A 21,923-nucleotide genomic window follows, 5' to 3' on the forward strand; every position below is an offset into this window, starting at 1 on the left:
AGGACTTTATTGGGGAACAGTGTGTACTTCCAGGTCTTTTTTTTTTTTCCAAGTCAAGTTGTTGTTCTTTCAGTCTTAGTTGTGGAGGGTGCAGCTCAGCTCCAGGTCCAGTTGCCGTTTTCTAGTTGCATGAGGCGCAGCCCACCATCCCATGCAGGAGTCGAACCAGCAACCTTGTGGTTGAGAGGATGCGCTCCAACCAACTGAGCCATCTGGGAGCTGAGTTCAAGGTGCCGTGTTCAATATTAGGTGCAGGGGGCATAGCCCACCATCCCTTGCAGGACTCGAGGAATTGAACTGGCAACCTTGTGGTTGAGAGTCCGTGCTCCAACCAGCTGAGCCATCCAGAAGCTTAGAGGCAGCTCAGCTCAAGGTGCCATGTTCAATCTTAGTTGCAGGGGGCGCTTCCCACCATCCTTTGCGGGAGTCAAGAAATCGAACTGGCAATCTTGTGGTTGAGAGCCCGCTCTCCAACCAACTGAGACATCCGGGAGGCAGCTCAGCTCAGGGGATATTGGAGTAATTAATAAGGTAATATAGCTGTTTATTTTCTTGCTGGCTTTGTTCACTATTTATGTTTAAACATTGCCTTGCCATGAAAAAAGATAAGAGGAATTAAGAATAGTCTCTCTATGGCATGGGTTTTCACCATGACTGTGGGCTTTTGGTTTTCAGGGCTGCCGTAGTACTGGAGAAGAAGGCATGGGAAAGCGCCACAAAGCTTACTTTTGAAAATGTTCATCCTTTTTTTTTTTTTTCTAGATATTTTTTCCTTTATTTTTTATTATTAGTTTCAGGTGTACAAAACAGTGTAATAGTTAGACATTTATACCCTTCACAGAGTGATAACCCTCGTCCCCCCATTTACTACTCCTCTGACGTTGTACAGAACTGTTACAGTTCCACTGACTATTCCTTATGCTGTGCTCTCCATCCTGTGCATCCATTTTCTTAAATGCTTCCTGGATTGCTGCAAGCCTTTGGCTAATTTCCAGAGTTCCGAAAAAGTTGATTTGGCCAATTTTGCTACTTTTCTTGTTGCTTTCATGAAGCAGAGAATTTTCAGAGGTCCTTACTCTACCATTTTGCTGACATCTGTCTGGAATTCATTTCTGTATATGGGATGAAATAGGGATTTAACATTTTATTTCCCTAGATGAATAACCTGTTTCACAGCACAGTTATTAAGTTAAGTACACTTTTCCACTAAAGTGCCATCTTTTTTTTTGTTTCCTTGGGTACGTCTCTGGACCTGCTTTTAGTTTATACAATAAATTTGTTAAAAGGAAGTAATTCATTGTCATCTTAGCATAAGTATTAGCTCTGTGGACTTGAGCAAGTTACTTCCTCTCTCTAAGCTTCTCTTTATCTGCAAAATAGTGATGATAATCTCATAAGGTTGTTGAAAAGATTAAATTAGAAAATGTTATCAAAGTTTTTAAAATTAAAAAATTTTTAATTCTATATCATTAAATTCATGGACGTGGTACATAGTAAGCGCAAATATTTTAATTTCATTGATATTCATAAATACTTTTACATTTAGTGTGGTGAATTTGCAAAAGTGACTGTCTTCTTGTTCTTTAATTGCAGTCTTGGATTGTATCAGTGGAGTGATAAAGTAGTTCGAAAAGTGGAGAGATTATGGGATGTTCGAGATAATAAAATAGTTCCACACACTGTGTATCTCCTAGTAACACCTCGTGTTGTTGTAAGTATTACTGAATTTATTAATGTCTCATGAGCTGTCTGTTCTTTTCCTTCATTATGGCCCTTTCTTTACTAATCATTATTGTCTAAGAATATATGATTAAATTTTAGAGCCTGTAGTAGGAAAAATAATATAAAGGCAGTACAGTAAAGCCACAGGCGTAGAGAAATCTGAGGAAATGGAAAATTGGCAACAACTCTCCTGGTTACCATCCTACCCACTACCTTAAGCCAGTGCTCCTCTGTTGTGACACCTCTTACAATTACTGGTACTATTTGTGGAATTGCTGGTCATTTCATTTGGAGTCTGTATTAGTCAGAGTTCTCCAGAGAAACAAAACCCAACAGGATGTGTTGACGGGGCCGGGGGGGGGGATATTTAAGGAATCGGCTCATGTAATTGTGGAGGTTTGGAGAATCCCTAAGTTGATGGGGTAGGCTGGCAGGCTGGAGACTCAGGGAAGAGTTGTAGTTTGAGTCCAGAAGTAATCTGGAGGAAATCCTTTTTGCTCAGGTAAGGTCAGTCTTTGTTCTGTTAAGACCTTCAACTGATTGGATGAGGCACAACTATATTATGGAGGATAATTTTTTTACTCAAAGTCTAGTAATTTAAATGTTAATCTCATCCAAAGGCACCCTCACAAAAACATCCAGAGCAATGTTTGGCCAATTACCTGGGCACCGTGGCCCAGCCAAGTTGACATAAATGAACCACCACAGAGTCCCTTTCACACCCCTATGTGATGACAGAAGCCCTTTCTCCTTCCTTGACTGAACACACCTCTCTGCCTTCTGAACTTTTGCACTGCTGTAGGCCTATTTCCCACCCCTGGAAATCTCTAACTGAAGGACAGACAGAACCAAATAAACAAAATTTTAATTTAATGAACAACTTAATTTTCCTACAAATACTATGTCCATAATAAGAACAGTTTATATCTACATTAAAATCATTGTTGACACACGAGTTACAAGTGGCAGTTATACTAGTCTATAATTTTTTTTGAAATATATGTGACTTAAAGTCAAAATCTTCAAATAGAAAAAATATGAAGAGAAATAGTAGTTTACCAGCAGTGTGACAGTATCAAAAATATTTTATTTAATTATACTAAAAACCATATTTTTAAAAGATGTTCTCTGTTCTCAACAAAGTAATTTTTTTTTTTTTGAGGAGACTGAGTTAGCAAGTTTATTAGCAAAGAGGCATACAGGCAAAAAGATTTTCCTGGGCAGTCTGCTAGAGACAACTGCCCTGATTTCCTGTTCAGTGAGGGTTTTTTATCTCGTTGTGCTGGGGGGAGGGCGTTCCTTAGCTTGCATGGAGTTGCCATTACAGTTGGTTTCTTCTTAGTCCTGTCTATGATGTGATTAAGCTGTTTTTGTATTTCTTTTTAGGGACCATGCTAACCAGGGGATTCAGAGCCAAGCAGTTAATCTTTAAGCTCATTCCTGTTAACTCCCAAGCCCGGCCCTGTTAACCCTTTACGTTTCTCATTATTCCCCCATCTCTGATCGGCAATAAAAAATCTTTTAGCATTGGGAGGAGGGTTCAACTTCTGTAACTGCTTCAGAACTGGGGAGGGGCATGGAGCTGACCCTAGCTATGAGATCCCCAGTCAAGGATGGTGGAGCAACTTGGCCTCGGAAAATCCAGGCAACGTTACAAAAAAAATCACTTTGTCTAGGACTAGACCTAGGGACTGGACCAAGCTGGGGGCTCCAGGCTGGGAGTTGGAGCTTCGATCTGCATACGGGGCTGTGGGTGGTTTCAGGGCTGCTGGTGAGAATGGGCTGGAAGCCTTGTATGAGCATAATCTGGTTGTGGAGAAAGGGTTGATGCTTAAATGCCTGTAAATGGGATGCTATAAACTTTGTTAGTAGACTGGATGTAGGGAGACTCCCTCCCTGGGATTTCCTGATTCCAAACTATAGAGTTAACTTGGTGTCTAACCAGAGGAAGAATACAGAGGAGGTTAGTATCTACTATTTGGCTGGGGAGTATCGGCTGCAAAGTAGCTATTAGAATGGGATCAGGTGCTATTTGGAGACAGGTTTGTAATCTTTGCATGATATCTCGCCCTAATAGGGAAATAGGACACTGAGATATGACTGGAAAGCTGTGAGTAAATGAGAGAGCACCAAGGCAACAATGTAAAGAAAGAGTGCGCCTGCTGGTTGTTGGGTTTCTCTCTATGCCAGTGAGAAGAGCAGAAGGAAGCATAGGGCCAAAGTGTTGGATAAGAGCAGAAAGTGGCACCTCTATCAACAAGAAATGTAACATTCTTACATGCTACGGGAAGCATTACCCTGGGTTGGGCCTCCGCAACACTGAGGAGGGGAGCCTGGATGAACCCCCAGGGCCATCATGTCCTGGGAGAGGTCCGGAGCCGTCTGGTTGTCTGGTTCTTAGTTGATGATGACCGTTAGCGGCAGCTGATTGGAGGAGGCTCCCTTTGGCCAGCGTGAAATCGGGATGGCCCTCCCCCCTGAGGGGAGAGGGGACAGTTCTTCCAGTGTCTTTCCTCTTTGCAAAGGGGATATGGGCCTGGAGGCACCTTCTTAGCCTGGCACGGCCAAGCCCTACTCCATTGTCCCTCTTGATGGCAGGCGAAGCAGACGTTTGAGCCATCTTGTCTTCGGGGTCTCCTCCCCGGGGGCGCGCACCCAGGTAAGGCTGCACAGGCAGTGCGCTGGCAAGGGCAGCAGCCATTAATTGAGCCCTTCAGAGGTCCTCCTTATCCCTCCTCACCCTCCATTAGGCAACTCATCGTATGATCTCTCCGACACCTGCCTTGGGCTTGGAGCTGACCATCCCAGTTAGGATCATGGTTAGGGACTGCCTAAGCATGTCCAGCTGCCAGTCTCTCTGCGTATCTTTGAGCGCAGGCCCGTGTATGATTCTTCTAAAGTACAGCAAGTGGTGAGAATGATATGTATGTCTTGCCAGGTTAGGTCAAAGGCCATAATAAGGCCCTGAAACTCCTTGATACATTTGGAAGGATCTACAGAGTAGGAACCAAATTTGATTTCAGTCTGTGCTAAAACTCCATGGGAAGAGACATGTACCCTGATAGTTCCCACGTCCCCATTCGCTACTTCGGGCAGGGGCGACATGGAATCTGCCTTGAAATGGGTCCTGCTGCGGTGGTCCCCGCAGGGCTTAGTACCAGACCAGCCGAATGCGGGAGGAACCGTGGGAGAGGGGGATGGGGACGGGGTAGAGGAACCAGAGGAAGGAGGCGAAGGTGGTGTGGAAGCCTGAGGAGGAGGAAGGTTGTCCTGGCCGTGGGGGAAAGTGGGATAAGAGGGGGCCATCAAGGGGGAGGTGGACTGCAGACATTTAGCCAAACTCATGTGGCATTGTTTTCAGAGGTCCGGGTCTTGACTCAGGGCCATGAAAGCTTGGACACCGGACCTCAGACCATTTTTGTAGCCGCTGACAGAACAGGTCTAAGTGCATGATGGCGTTCAAGTTAAGAGTTCTGTTGGTTGGCCAGCCCTCCTGATCATTTAGTTTATATTGGGGCCGGGCAATGTTACAAAAAAAAATCATTTTGTTCTTTTTGAGAGGAGAGAGATCAAATTTAGTCTAGTTTTTGAAGAGACAGCTAAGAGGAGAGTCATGTAGTACAGAAGGGCTGCTCCCCCATGGCTGCTGGGATTTCTGAACTGTGATAGCAGGGCCAGGGGATCTAGGAATATCTCCCCCGATCTCCGAACAGTGAGTCTCAATCCCCGAAGTTACGGGACTATGCGCACCTTACTGTGTACTTCCAAGGGAGAGAGAGAACCAGAGCATTAGCTGTGAGGGCGTACCCTGCACCACTAAGGGCCAGGGTCGGGGACCCACCCTGTGAAATTCCCCGCACCTCACGGACTTCCCCAGGCGTATCACTCACTGATAGATCTGCAGGTGAGGTAATGGAGGTCTCCCCCAAGAAGAGCAGGGTCCACAGTGACAGATAAGGGTGATAGAGAAGAGGGTAGAGTCCCATACTGATTTTGGCACTGGACATCCCCCTTGGTGAGCAGGTCGGGCTTTTGAGTCCACTAGGGAGTAGCCATAGCCAGGCGATGGCAATTCTTGACTTTCCCGCAGGAATCTGTGAGCGACTTGTAGAGGAGAGGAGAGAAAGAGGGGAATGAAACCTATTAGTGTATATGCATTTGCCCTGGATGAGCTGCTGCTGCCAACTGTGCCACACATTGGCAAATAGGTCTCGGAGGGGATAGAACCACAGGGGAGGGAGCCCAGTGGGGATACGAGAGAGCCTCCCAGTACGGGGGCACCAAAATGTCAGTGGTCCCTCGCAGGTTGTGAAAGAATATAGGAGGCACGAAAAAGGAGACTGAGCAAGTTTATTAGCAAAGAGGCATACAGGCAAAAAAGAGATTTGCCGGGGTAGAGTCTGCTAAACTGCCCAAAATAATTCTTTAATGTCTACTTTATTATAGCTAGTGTGATAAAGAGTTTGCCATTATCTTACTGTACTTTTGTAGGGTTTATATTTTTTTTCTGATTCTTAGGATGAAGCACGAAAACATTTTAACTGTCCAGTTCTGGAAGGCATGGAACTTGAAAATCAAGGTGGTATGGGCACTGAGCTTAACCATTGGGAAAAGCGGTTATTAGAGGTCAGTTTACTTTAAAATTTTACTACACTTTTTTTTTTCTTTAATAGAAGTAATTCTTACTCATGGTAAAAGTTATCCAAACAGTATAATAGCTTATACAGTAAAAAAAAATTTAAGTCACTTTTAGCTTTCCAGATTCACTTTCCTGATATGATCACTATTTAAGTTTTTTGTATGTCCTTGCAGAAATGTTCTGTACATAGGTAGAGACACACAGTGTAGCACACATTTTTCAAAAATGGGTTCATACATTTATGCAACCTTCTCCACTTAATGATCTATCTTAAACATTTTTCCAAGGTAGTACAAGTGCCTCTGCTGTAATATAATGTATGCTTTTGTAAAAAAACCCTCTTTCTTCAAAATTGAACTCTAAACAGAACAAGGCTTGTAGGAAAAAACAAATATCAGAGTACTAGCAAAAGCAGTAAGTCACAAGTACTAGCTTGGTTTAAAGAAACATCATGTTTCCAATAAATAAGCTCCTTTATTTACTCTAGTATTTCTTTACTTAACAACAAAAAGCAGTGACAGAAGTGTGACTATAAATCTGAGTGATGGAGGAAAAGAGTAAAATGTATAAAAATTAGAGAGAACCATGCAATAAGCACTTGTAAGACAGCTTCTGGCCATACAAAGCCAAGTGGAAGAACTTGGAGTGAACAGACATCGTTCACAGTAGTACGTACAGCTTTACTCTGTTGCTGTGTTTAGTTGTCATAATGTACTTTGTATTTAGTTGCTATTGCTGCATTGCCAAAACATTAAAATCTAGGGAACAATCATTGTGAACCAACATGATTCCTCATTATGCTGATGTTTCCTTATTACCAGCCTCACATGAGCTCATTCACATTACAAAAACACATGCTTTTAGCAAAATAGACTATATTGGATCTACTCATTTTTTAACAGCTACATAGTATTAATATGAATGTAACAACAGTCCTGTGTAAATGAATGATTATGTTTTAAATTTTTTATTTTAAAAATATTGTGATGAGCAACTTACTTATATCTGCAGTGCTTTCTAGGAGTGTTGTTCTAGTGGGTGTTCTTAGGTTCAACTAAACCATCAAACAAACTAACAAAACCTAAACAGGGCCGGCATGGTGGCTCAGGTGGTTGGAACGCGGTGCTCCTAACACGGAGGTCACGGGTTTGCTTCCCACAAGGGCCAGCGAGCTGCGCCCTCTACAGCTAAGATTGTGAACAACAGCTCTCCCTGGAGCTGGGCTGCTGTGAGCAGCTGGAGGTAGCCAATGAGAGCAACTGTGAGCAGACGACTGGTGATCCACTGCCTTGGGGGGGGGGGGGATGGTCAAGGCTCATAATACCAGCCTGGGCCAGGGAGCTGTGTCCTACACAACTAGACTGAGAAACAATGGCTTGAACCAGAGTGGGGGTCGGGGGAGGCGGAAGAAAGGGGAAATAAAAGACCTAAACAAGCCACAGTGAATAAACATTCACTTAGAAGGACTAACTTAGGATACAGGAAAGAAAGCACAGCATGCCAACATGGCCGTCAGGCATTTTTCTTGTGCTCCACACAGCAGTCTAAGAGCTATTGTTTGTGCCTCTCTCCTTCCCCCTCCACAAGACCATAACAAATGGGTGCAAGAACCAGCCTTGCTTAGAAGTATCATGTCCCAAACAAGAGCCAATATCTTTTTTAATGGTTCCATACACATAACTTCCAGATTCCTAAAAGAGGCATAGCCCTAAGAGTCACTGCACACAGAGAAGTCCCAAACTGTGGCTTACCAATGGATATTCATGTTCATTTACAGTAATCCCCAGTCCAGAGGCATATCAAGAGGTCTTTTCCCTATGTACTGTTGCCTGGTAACACAGTTGACATTTCATCTTTATTAGGTTTGCAGGGGAGCAGAATTAGAAAATTAACTCAAGGTCAGATTTATTTATGTAGAAAATGAAAGGATAAATCCCTGGAAGTGAAATTTCTGGATCAAAGGGTATATTTCTTTTCAGAGGTCTGTTTGGCTCTTCTGATAGTTGCGGCTTACATATATCATGACCTGCATAAGCAAAATATTGAAAAGAGTGAAATTAATGCTTGTGCTGACTGTTGTTATCTAGGTGATCACAAAGTAACAGGGAAGGAAACTTATGGAAGACACATTTATTTCTCCCATGGGAATTTCAGTTCCGTTATTTTCCTTAAGCAGTTTTCTCAAGTGATTCCCTTTAGAAAGCTGTAGATTGGACAGAAATGAAAATTTATTTACTTCTCAGTGGAACTATTTTGTTAGGAAGGTGATGTTAAAGTACTTGAGATGACCATCTACTGTTCAACATAAAGATTTGAAGAAGAATCGGAGCTGCCCAAAGATGGAATGTGCTTTCTTAAGAGGCAGTGAAGTCCCTACCACTAGGTGATCTACTGGTAGGAATTTTATGATATGAATTAAAACATTGAGTAGATAGTAGATTTGATGATATGTTAAGTCCCTGTGCAAATCCTTTGCTCCTGTGATTGAGTCTGTGATACTTGTTTTGCATAGTAATGTGTATTTCTGTGATCACAAAGTTGAGGGCTATGAAAGCATTCCCGAGTAACTCAGGTAAGTATACACCCCCCCTCCCCATTTTCTGGGCATGTGTCTCAACCACCCACTTTTCTTTGCCTAGATAGCATAATATTTTTACTGTATTTCTGTTTCCATATATTTATCTTCATTTTCGTCATTGCATTCTACATTCTGGTTGCCGGCCATTCAAGGAAAATTGTATGCATTGTAGACATTTGAGGCAGAAAGTAGATTTTGCTTTAAGCTTCAATCTTGTGGTTTTAAGGAAGGCTTATGTATTTCACTATTTTAAGTGATTATTTATTTCATCAGCCTCTCACACTTGAGACATTTTAAATATACATCAGAGTAACCACGGAAATGATTGGGAGTTGCAAGGAGTCTAGTGTTCTAATTAAAATCTGTTGGTGATTTCCAGAATGAAGCAATGACTGGTTCTCACACTCAGAACCGAGTCCTCTCTCGAATCACTCTGGCATTGATGGAGGACACTGGGTAAGACAACTGTGAGATTACTTTATGAATTGTTTATTAAAATGAAATGAATATTGAGACTAATATTAAAGTTAAGATGAAATGAATATTTGTTTAAGAAAATACTGACATTTTCCACTGAAGTAAAATATACTTACTCTTCGAATTTTATGCAGTTAGCTATTCATTACCTATAGCAACGACATTCATTCATTCAATAAATATTTGATGCCCTGAGGTATAGTTAATGAATGGAACAAAATCCCTGGTGTTATGAGATTTATTTTCCAGTAAGTAGAGGCCATGCTAATATGAAGGAAAGACTAAACATTTTTTTTTAAATTATAAATGAAATTGGTGATGTAGAGATTCCTGGTTTTTAAAACAGTAGAACTAATATTGTTTTTAAATGACTCCAATGGGAGTCTTTTTCTTTGTTGGCTCCTGAGTTCTTTTGACAAGACTGGTTAGTTTTTTTTTTGTTTGTTTGTTTGTTTTTGTGGGGTTTTTTTTAAAGATTTTATTGGGGAAGGGGAACAGGACTTTATTGGGGAACAGTGTGCACTTTCAAGATTTTTCTCCAAGTCAAGTTGTTGTCCTTTCAATCTTAGTTGTGGAGGGTGCTGTTCAGCTTCAAGTTGTTGTTCTTTCAGTCTTAGTTGTGGAGGGCGCAGCTCAGCTCCAGGTCCAGTTGCCATTGCTAGTTGCAGGGGGCACAGCCCACCATCCCTTGCGGGAGTCGAACCGGCAACCTTGTGGTTGAGAGGACATGCTCCAACCAACTGAGCCATCCGGGAGCTCAGCGGCAGCTCAGCTCAAGGTGCCATGTTCAATTTTAGTTGCAGGGGGCACTGCCCAGCATTTCTTGCGGGACTCGAGGGATTGAACTGGCAACTTTGTGGTTGAGAGCCTGCGCTCCAACCAACAACTGAGCCATCTGGGAGGCAGCTCAGCTCAAGGTGCCGTGTTCAATCTTAGTTGCAGGGGGCAGAGCCCACCATCCCTTGCGGGACTCGAGGGATTAAACTGGCAACCTTGTGGTTGAGAGTCCACTGGCCCATGTGGGAATCGAACCGGCAGCCTTCGGAGTTAGGAGCACGAAGCTCTAACCGCCTGAGCCACCGGGCCGGCACAAGACTGGTTAGTTTTTGAGCGCTCCGTTGCTTTCTGGTCTGGCAGGATGTACAAGGCACATCAGCACATCCTCTTGGATCTGGGCGTCAGCCAGTCTTTCAAGGAGCACTGGTTCCTTGTAATGGAGAATAGTTTTTAGAAACCACAGCCTGGGCACTGTGTTCACTGCTATGAGGTTGTCATTGTTTCTCATACTTTACAGTGGACCAAGTTAGGAAATTCATATATTTGAAAAGGATAAAAGGAGAAAACCCACTGGATTCCTTGTAGTGCCGTTATAACTCTTTGCCGTTTATCCCTGAATAAGCAATGGCCAGTAGACCAGTCCTACTGCTCTGCTTAACAACCTGTTTATAGCCTGTTTATAAACAATGCTAGTGTCTTTCACATACCCATAGGACATAGAAGCACAGTGGAGTGTGTCAGTCACTAATAAAACCATGACACTGGTGAAATTTAAAGAATGTTTTCCTTTTTCTGAGGCAATACAACAGAAACATGGGCAATATGTTTCTAAATTTCTGGCAACAATTTATAATTGCAGACATGGAAATTAATTTTCATAAATCCATATGATTTCAATGTAGCTTAACTGTAAAAGACATAATTATCCATCCAGAAAGCTGGGGATCATCCTTGACAACTTCCGCTCCCCACCTCTCATCCAATCCATCATAAATCTTGCTTGATTTTTAGCTCTTCAGTATCCTCAGAGTCTACTCTTTTGGTCACCACTGCCTTTATCAAGGCCACCATTATATTTTGCCTGGGTTACTATAGTAGATTTTTTTTTATCTGTCTCTCTGCATCTTAAGTGCTCCTTTTTACAGCCCAAAGACCTTCATACATTCATTCTATACAAGTGTCCTTTAGAAGTTTTTTAGGCATAGTATCTCACACAGCAAGAAATACATCATGACCAAATCACACACACACATATATAGTGATTAAGAGCAAATACACTGACAGTGGTGCCAAGGCCATTCAACGGAGAAAGAATAGTTTTTTCAACAAATGGTAGTGGGATGAATGGATATCCACATGCGAAGGAATGAACCCCTAACACACATGACATAAAATTTACTCAAAATGGATCCAAGACCCAAATATAAGACCTAAAACTATAAAACTCTTAGAAGAATACACAGGTGTCAATCTTCATGATATTGGATGAGGAAGTGATTTCTTAGATCTGACACCAAAAGCATAAGCAACCAAAGAAAAAAACAGATAAATTGAACTTCATCAAATTAAAAGCTTTTGTGCTTCAAAGGATACGATCAAGAAAGTGAAAAGATAACTCACAGAATGGGAGAAAATATTTGCAAATCATCTATCTGATAAGGGTCTAGTATCCAGACAATATAAAAAAGAACTCTTATAACTCAACAATAAAAAGACAACTCAATTTAGAAATGAGTAAAAGATTTGAACAGCTATTTCTCCAAAGAAGATATACAAATGGGCAATCAGCACATGAAATGATTCTCAGAATCATTAGTCATTGTGGAAATGCAAATTGAAATGACAATGAGTTGCCACTTCACACCCACTGGGATGGCTATAATCAAAACGACCATACCAAATGTTGATGAGGATGTGGGAAAATTGGAACCCTCATACACTGCTGGTGGAAATGTAAAATGGTGCAGCCACTTTGGAAAACAGTTTGGCAGTTCCTAAAAATGTTAAACATAGATTTACCATATGATGCAGCAGTTCTACTCCCAGGTATACTATATCCAAGAGAATTGAAAACATGTACACGAATGTTCACAGCAACATTACTCGTAATAGCTAAAAAGTAGTAACAATCCAAATGGCCATCAGATGATCAAGTGGACAAACAAAATGAGGTCTAGCCATATAATGAAATGTTATTCAGCCATATAAGGAACGAAAAGGCAAACTACAACGTAGGATAAAATAATTGCAAAAGACACATCTGATAAAGGACTATTATTCAAAAATACAGATAATTCTTGAAAACTCAACAATTAAAAAAACAACCCAACTGAAAATGAGCCAAAGATCAGAACAAAAACTCTTCACCAGAAAAGATGTACAAATGGTGATTGAACATATGAAAAGATGCTCTACATTATATGTCATCAGAGAAATGCAAATTAAAACATCAAGATACCACTACATACCTGTTAGAATGACCAAAATCCGTAATACTGATCACACCAGATGCTGCCAAGGATTTGGAGAGACAGGAACTCTCATTCATTGCTGGTGGGAATGCAAAATGGCACAGCCACTTTGGAAGATAGTTTGGTAGTTTCTTACAAAAAAAACTAAACATACTCTTGCCATAATAACCCAGCACGTCATTCTCTTTGGTATTTAATCAAATAAATTAAAAGCTTATGTCCACAAAAACCTGCACACAGATATTTATTTATAGCAGCAAATTCATAATGGCCAAAACTTGGAAGCAACCAAGTTGTCCATCAGTAGATGAATGGGTAAATAAACTGTGGTCCATCCAGACAACAGAATGTTATTCAGAGATAAAAAGAAATGCACTATCAAGCTATAAAAAGACATGGGAAAACTTTAAATGCATATTATTAAGTGGAAAAAGCCAATCTGAAAAGACTACATACTGTATGTTTCTAACTATGACAGTCTGCAAAAGCAAAACTATGGAGAGTGTAAAAAGATCAGTGGTTTCCAGAGGTTAGATGGGAGGAGGGATGAATAAGCAGAGCACAGAGGATTTTAAGGTTAGTGAAATTCTTCTATATGATACTGTAATTGTTGATATATGGCATTATATATTTGTCCAAACCCATAGATTGTATGACACCAAGAGTGAACCCTAATGTAAGCTATGGACTTTGAGTGATAATGATGTATCAGTGTAGGTTCATCAATTGTAACAAATGTAGCACTCTGTTGTATATAGATCGTGTGGAGGGGGTGTGTATGTGGAGGGGGCAGGGGATATATGAGAACTCTGTACTTTCCACTCAATTTTGCTATGAACCTAAAATTGCTCTAAAAATTAAAATTGATTTTTAAAACGATTGAAGTACTAATACGTGCTATAACATGTGTGAACCTTAAAAACATTATGCTAGGTGAAAGAAGTCAGACACGAAGACCACATTTCATTTTTATGAAATGTCCAGAAATAGGCAAATCGATAGAGACAGAAATATTAGGGGTTGCCAGGGACTGGGGAGTGACTACTAATGGGTACATTGTTTTTTGGTGGGGATGATGAAAATGTTCTGAAATTAGATAGTGGTATGGTCGTTCAGCCTTGTGAAATACTAAAAACATTTAGTTGTACACATTATAAATTCATTATCATGAATTTTATCATATGTGAATTATATCTCAATTTTTTTAAAAAGGCGCACAGACACTGAAGCCAGAAGCCGAGATTCAAATCCCAGCTCTGTCACTTACTAGTTGTGTCTTTGCCTCAGTTCTTACACCTGTAAAATAGGGATAAAGGTGATACCTACCTCACTGAGTTTTATGTTGCTTCAATTAGTTCATATGTATAAAGCCCTTGGTACAGTACTTGGCACATTGTAAGTGCCGACTTACATTGTTTCAGGAAACAATGTTTACCCTTGCTACCTACAGTGCAATGCTTTTTTGGTATTCTATTGATTTTTAAAGAGAGAGAGAAAGAAATGTTGATTAAAATCCACTAAATGGATTTCACAACCCACTAATGTCACCAAGAAACCGTTTCTAAATGCCCCCCCTCCCTCAGCTAACTTAGGCTCATCCTTCTGGGTTTAGCTTCAAGTTGCCTCCTCACAAAAAACCTTTGCTAATTCCCTAGTCTACTTTAGGTGTCCCTCAGAGTGACAGAGTCTGTTCTTTGAAAGGAAAGGAGGTTTGGGAGATCCTCTATCACATAATTCTGCTTTTGTTTGATTTTGTGAGAAGGTGGCTGGAGTGGAGGGTATGATTCTTACCATTCCCCCAGCCCTTGAGCCTATGTTTTTATTTACTGTTTTGTTAATGCTGAAAGGGAAAGTTTTAATACAAACAGGTAAACTGTTTTGTGTAATTTTATAACTTTTGTAAACTATTAACTTTTGTAAATCTTGTCATTAATAAAGAAGAAAAACTGATATAAGTAAGCTTGTTGCCTTTGATTAAATTTGCCAAGATGTTAAATTAGTGTGTTTTTTCCTGAAGGGAGAACATTTAAAATATTGGACATAGTATTCATTTGTCTTATTATAATGGCGTAATGTTTAGTTACAAGCAGGGCCTATATTGATAAAGTGTCACAGATTCAAGGCCAGCAAAGCAAGAAACTAGGGCCAACTGAGTCAGATTAGATAAAAGCTAGCCAACTAGCAATTCTACTGTTTCTTCCTCAGTTTACCCCCTTCTCTTTTTCTCTCATTCTTGTTCAGTTTCTTTGGCCCTTATTCCCCTTGTGTTACACCTTAATCACTTTCTACTCTGACTACTGTCATCTTTGGAAATTACAATGGAAATGTGGTCTGTTCTTGTTTTTTTCAAATATGAAAGTACCCTCACCGTAAGACTGAAGTTGTCCAGACCCGGCCCTGGGGCTCCTGTGCGGCAGCCTGTGCAGCAGAAGCTTTCTCAGTGATGCTTCTCTGTGATGCTGGTCCCCAAAGTCCTTTCTAAGGTCCTAGTTTGCTCATTGTTGAGATTTGTCACTGGTGTGCTGGAATTGTTTGTGAAATGACAGTAATAAAAAGTGCTTTGTTTGAATTATTTCCGCAGCTGGTATAAAGCTAATTACAGCATGGCTGAGAAGTTAGACTGGGGCCGAGGAATGGGCTGTGACTTTGTCAGGAAGAGCTGTAAATTCTGGATTGATCAGCAGAGAAAAAAGTAAGAATACATTGCCTCATACCATCTTTGATAACACAACTAATTCTGATTTTGTTCTTTAGAGCCTAAAATGTCACTATTTTCAAAATGTGGTCTAAACAGTTCAATTTCAAAATGTGTGGAGAACCATCTGTAGTGCTTGGTGATAATATAATAAGTAGCTGCAGTATTGTTTTAACTCATATACTAAAAGAATGTACAGTATGGCAGCCAGAACCATAAAGCATTTCTGTTTAGACTGTCATTCATAAATACATATATTGCAAAATTTTTGCATACGCTATCATTGTTTTCTTCAGAAAATGCACTCATAAACATAGATGCAACTGTTGATTCAGTATCAAAAAATATGAAGGTATGTTTGAATAGTGGTTCTCAAATCTGGATGCATAACATAATCACCTAGCAAGCTTTTTTAAAAATAGACAATCTCCAATTTTGGGAGATAGACACACACAAACACACATGTTTATGTTATATGTGTTACAAATATATATTTTTAACTTTTTGAGATAATTGCAGATTCACATGCAATTGTAAAAAACTGCATAGAGATCACATATGAGGTGTGACAATTAAGTTTGTGAACTTGTTGCAAGGATGTTGCTGACCTTTTTTGATATCAGAGGGATTATTCATTATGAATTTGTACCAAGTGGAAAAACAGTTAACCAAGTTTACTATTTGGAAGTGCTGAAAAGCCTGCGTGGAAAAGACGACCTGAACTTTTCACCAACAATTCATGGCTTTTGCATCACGATAATGCACCAGCTCACACGTCACTGTCTGTGAGGGAGTTTTTAGCCAGGAAACAAATAACTGTATTGGAACACCCTCCCTACTCATCTGGTCTGGCCCTCAATGACTTCTTTCTTTACCTGAAGATAAATATTGAAAGGAAGACGTTTTGATGACATTCAGGACATCAAGGGTAATATGACAACAGTTCTGATGGCCATTCCAGAAAGAGTTCCAAAATTGCTTTGAAGGGTGGGCCAGGCGCTGGCATCAGGGTATAGCGTCACAAGGGGAGTACTTCGAAAATGACCATAATGATATTCAGCAGTGAGGTATGTAGCACTTTTATCTAGGATGAGTTTGTGAGCTTAATTGTCAAACGACGTACATACTTTATCCAGTTTCCTGGACTGGTAGCATCTTACAGAACTGTAGTACAATATCACAACCAGGGTGTGATTCAGTCAGATACAGAACATTTCCACCATCACAAGGATCCCTCCTGTTTCCCTGCTGTGGCCACACTCACTTCCCTCCCAACTCAGCCCCTGCTTAGCTCCTGGAAACCACTAATCTGTTCTCCATTTCTCTAATTTTGTCCTTTTAAGAATGTTATATAAATTGTTTCATACAGTATGTAATTAATCATTATAGACTATATTCATTATAATGTATAAAAAAATAACAAATAAAAACAATCCTTTGGTTCTTTTTTTTCTGTTTCTTTTACAGTTTTGCTAGAGGTTCATCAATTTTACCTGTCTTTTTAAAGAACCAGCGTTTTGTTTCATTGATGTCTTCTATTGTTTTTCTGTTTTCAAATACATTGATTTCTGCTCTTATCTTTTTTATAGCCCTTCTTCTGCTTGTTTTAGTTTATTCTTTCTCTAGATTCTTAATTATTGATTTGAGATGTTATGTCTTTCTGATGTATTTAGTGCTATAAGTTTCCGTCTCAGCATTTCTTTAGCTATATTCCACAAATTTCCACATGTATTTTTATTTCCATTCATATCTTAGTCTTCTCAGGTTGCCATAACAGAATACAGACCGGGTGGCTTAATCAACAGAAATTATTTTCTCATGGTTCTGGAGACTGGAAAGTCTAAGACCAAGGTGCCTGCCAGTTTGGTTTCTGGTGAGAGTTCTCTTTCTGCCTTGTAGATACCTGCCTTCTCACTTTGTTCTCACATGGCAGAGAGAGTGTGCTCTAGTCTCTCTTCCTCTTCTTATAAAGACAGTAATCCTATCAGATTAGGAGTCCATTCTTGTGGCCTCATTTAACCATAATTACTTCCTAAAGGCCCTTTCTCCTAAATAGTTGTATTGGGGGTTAGCACTTCAATACATGAATTTTGGGGGACATGATTTAGTCTGTAGCAGTTAGTGCAATTTTTTTTTTTTTTAATTTCCATTGAAACTTCTTTTACCCGTGGATTATTTAGAAGTGTGGTATTTAGTTTCCACGTGTTTGGAGATTTTCCTGTTATCTGTTGTTGATTTCCAGTTTATGGTTGGAGAATACACTCTGTATATTTTAATTCTTTGAAATTTGTTGAGGTTTGTTTTATAGCCTAAGATATACTGTGTTTCCCCAAAAATAAGACCTAACCAGACCATTAGCTCTAATGTGTCTTTTGGAGCAAAAATTAATATAAGACTCAGGACTATATTATATTATATTATATTATATTATATTATATTATATTACGTTATAAGACCAGGTCTAATATAATATGATATTATATTATATTAAAATAAGACTGGATCTTATATTAATTTTTGCTCCGAAAGACGCATTAGAGCTGGTGGTCTGGCTAGGTCTTATTTTTGGGGAAACACGGTAGTCTATCTTAGTATATGTTCCATGGGCACTTGAAAATAATGTATATTCTGCTGTTGGGTGGAGTGTTCTATAAATGTTGATTACATCCTGTTCATTGATGTTGTTCAGTCCTTCTGCATCCTTGCTGATTTTATCAATTGTTGAGAGATCTCACCACCATGTCATTCTTCACGTCCCAAGGTCCCTAGCTGGTCTGGCTTCTTCTCTCTACCTTTCAGTGTCTGCTTATGTTTGTTTTACTGATAATATGTAAGCCTTTTAGTTGTACTTGGAGGGAGGAAAAGGAAAAAATACAGCTCCATCTTCTCGGAAGTGGAAGTGGGACTTACTTATGTTTTTATTTTCATATTATATTTTTATAAGATTTCCCCAGGTTATTGTGATGCATGCAGACTGTGGACCTACATTTGGGAATAATACAATGTTGAATTATTCCATTTATTTAACATTTTATGATTAATAGGACTTTCAAATAGCATATAATCTCATCATTCCTAAAAGAAACCCTCCAAAGTCGAACTAGTGCCTTCGAATTTTATTGATAAGTAAAAAGTTTGAGGGAAGTGGCTCAAAATAATTTCTGTTGATTAAGTCACCCAGTCTGTATTCTGTTATGGCAAAGTGCAGGGTCATATAGCTGACAAGGGACAGAGCTGGGACGCCAACTTCTCTCTCCAAGTTCAGTACCTTGCCCATTAAACCACAGGTACTTCTTGTGCTGTAGAATATATTATTGTTACCTTTTCTCACCTGAGCTAGGTCTCAGAGCAGTTTATATTACTCCTAGTTTCTAATAATGAGTCTGATGTCTGAGTTACAACACTGCTATGACAAGAGCTGCTGATAAATAAACAGGAGCAGAAAACACCTGCAGCTACTTTGGGGCCAGCCAGTTAAGACCCGCAGTACATCGTGATCTGCTGGTGTGGTGGTTCCCAAATTTTGCTGCACATTAGAATCATCTAGAGAGATTAAAAAAAATCTCCATGCCCATGTTGCTCCCCATACCAAATAAATCAGAACGTCTGGAGATGGGAACCAGGCATTGGTATTTTTAAAAAGAGATCCCCAGGGGATTTCAATGTACAACAAAGTTTGGAAACCACTGTTCCAGTCTGTTAAAGGAAGTAGATAGCTAACACTGCAGCTGCAAGAGTATAGAGAGATTTTTTTTTTCTTTTAACAGCTGCAATTCTGTTCCTCTTTGGGTTCCAATTATAGGATAGCTTAAAACCAAAAACAGAAGGGAATTTCCTCTTCTCCATTCTTCAAAAATAAAACTGTTGGCCTCCTGAATTCTCTCCTATCCTTTGAATCATAAGCTAGATATTGTCAAACTTTCTCTATAAAAGGACAGATAGTAAATATTTTAGGTTCTGAGGGTTGTATAGTCTCTGTCACAACTACTCAACTCTGCTTTTGTACATCAAGAACAGCCATAGACAAAATGAATGGGTGTGGCCATGTGCCAGTAACACTTTATTTACAAAAATGTGTTGTGGGAGAAATAAAGAAAAAGAAACAGCAGGTCGTGAGCAGGATTTGACCCAAGAGTTGAAGTTTGCTAACTCCTGTCTTAAGCATTCAAATGTCCTACTTGTGAAGCATCAATGTCCAAAAGTATTTACAGGACAGCCCAGTCTGACTATATCCCTAAGTTATTGTAGAGATTTCAGCATAATCCTTCCTGAGCACAGGCTGGTGCTGACCTTCAGCGGCAACACCCCTCCTTGTCTATGGTGAGTGACTGATTTGAGAAGAGAATAGCTGAGCATACGCAGAGCCATACTCATCTGAAGTACTCGAATCTATGCACACACAAAATAGGGTTCTTTCTATGTGAAATTCTATGTTAAAAATGGTAAATTTCCCAACTCCTCTGCCTAGCTTATTTGACATTAATATCAGCTCTAGAGCTGCATTGTCCAGTATGGTACCACTAGCCACTATTGGCTGTATACATTTTTATTTGAATTAATTAAAGTTAAATAAAATTTAAACTTCAGGTCTTCAGTTGCACTAGTCACATTTCTAGTGGTTAATAGTCACTGTCTGATTAGTGGTTACTGTGGACAGCACAGATGCTTTAAGGAAAGTTCTGTTGGGCCGTCCGGTAGAATTTGTAAGCCATGAATCCTAAACAACTCGTCTTAACTAGAATTTTTAAAATCAGTGTATTTTAACCTCCTGATTCCTTTTTATTCATTTCACCAAAACTCATTTTTTATTAATTTAAAGTGAATATTGTGTACTGTTTTATTTTAGAGAAAAAGGAAATGAATTTCATGGTATCGAAAGAGCACCTTAGTAAGAACTACAAATCATATTCATTAGAAACTTTGTCACAGAAAATTATAAAATTGCCTTCTATGAAGATTTTATAAAAATGGTATTTACAGTGAAATTACATTTCTTGAGTAACTCACATGCGCTAGGCACTGAGTGCTTTACAGTTGGAGCTTAGGAAAGTTAAGTGAACACCAGATAAGCTGGTATTTGAAACCAAGCCTGTTTTCAGTACTCGTGCTTTCTTACACTGTACTGCATCCAGTTTACCAAAGACAGGCAGGTATTTTACACATTTTGTCTCGAGAAGCTCTGATTCCCTAGGGATGTTTTATCACTATCCCATGTAAAGTTAAATGAGACAAGTATCAATCTTCCTTAAAATAAGAAATCCAACTCACACTTTTTGTCCTTTACAAGCATGTGGGAGAGGAGGAAAAGTACCAGTGATACTGTTACAATTTGGCAGACCAGTCTTAACACCATAGGATTTGTCTTGTTTAGGAACACTGGAATTTCATTTATAGCATTACTGTTATGGCAACATTCATATAATATATGTTACAGTTTTCAAGAAGATGACTGATTGGGGTTGTAGGTTTGTTTGAAGATCTTTTGACAGGACAGTGCAACAAATTCTCATGTCTTTGGAGAATTACAAGACCCCTTTTTCCAAACTGTACATCTAAAATTAGATTTAACAGAGAACAGAACAAGTTGTAACAATTAGGAATATTCACACACTCTTTGTTTTACACAGGAAAACAAGATTATCCTATTAATGTTTTCAGTTTAACAAATTGTCAGACAGGATTCTTTGCTCTAGATTATGGCCTAGAAAACATTTCTCTCTGTAGCTGCAGGACAGAGGGGACGTCATCTTCATCTGTTTCTGTGATTCCATTTAATTATGAAGATTTGTATTTTTAGGCCAGATATGGATTTTCATTATTTATCATAAAAAATGCAAATCAATTCTTCAGAACTCCATTTTACAGGCAAAAGTGGAGAAAGATAAATAGGGTTTTATTTAATAACATTGAAATAATGTTATAATTCTTCTGGCGTTAGTCTTTCACATCTACAGTAAGCATTCCTTTTATCCTTTGAAAAATAAGTTTATAACCTGATTTAGCAATTATTTTTAAGCTATTTAAACATTGAAGTTATAATGGAAAAGATAAGCTCTGGAATAGATTTGTAATGTTTTCTTAGCAGTTTTACTCCATGGTGTTTATCTTGTGTGCAGGAGGCAGATGCTGAGCCCTTACTGCGACACGCTCAGAAGTAACCCGTTGCAGTTAACGTGCAGACAGGACCAGAGAGCAGTTGCCGTGTGTAACTTGCAGAAGTTCCCGAAACCCTTGCCTCGAGAGTACCAGGTAACATTTATTTGTTTGGGGCACAGTGTTAAGAATCAACTTTTTAAAAAGAAGTTTCCATTTTGAGTTAAAAGAGTGCATTTTCTTAAGTTTTTCAATTTGTAAGGCCCTATTTCTTTTCTACAAGTCAGAACAAAGCTGAAGCATTCCTCCATTTCTTTATAACCTAGGTTCTTTTGATAGCAAGTAATTAATACCTAGCAGTGCTTTGTAGAAATGGTTATAGGCATTTAGAATATTTATTTCAGTCTAAATCTTTTTTAACTGCTTGTCTTTTCTTTCTGTTTTTCAATTGTCTTTAATTTCCTCTAATGT

General features: G+C 39.4%; 1 protein-coding gene across 3 annotated transcripts in view; it reads left to right on the plus strand.

Annotated features, from left to right (window-relative positions):
- LMLN (leishmanolysin like peptidase) overlaps positions 1-21,923 on the plus strand; it is a 71,665-nt gene that overhangs the window by 30,203 nt on the left and 19,539 nt on the right. For 2 of the 3 annotated variants that reach the window (XM_019723665.2, XM_074330516.1), the window contains exons 9-13: positions 1,594-1,711; positions 6,241-6,348; positions 9,319-9,395; positions 15,246-15,356; positions 21,476-21,608. In XM_019723665.2, the coding sequence (XP_019579224.1) occupies positions 1,594-1,711; positions 6,241-6,348; positions 9,319-9,395; positions 15,246-15,356; positions 21,476-21,608 (547 nt within the window). The remainder of the gene's footprint in view (positions 1-1,593; positions 1,712-6,240; positions 6,349-9,318; positions 9,396-15,245; positions 15,357-21,475; positions 21,609-21,923) is intronic. The other variant, XM_074330513.1, reaches the window with a different exon arrangement.

Source organism: Rhinolophus sinicus, linkage group LG01, assembly GCF_036562045.2.
Source record: "Rhinolophus sinicus isolate RSC01 linkage group LG01, ASM3656204v1, whole genome shotgun sequence".
Lineage (NCBI taxonomy): Eukaryota > Metazoa > Chordata > Mammalia > Chiroptera > Rhinolophidae > Rhinolophus > Rhinolophus sinicus.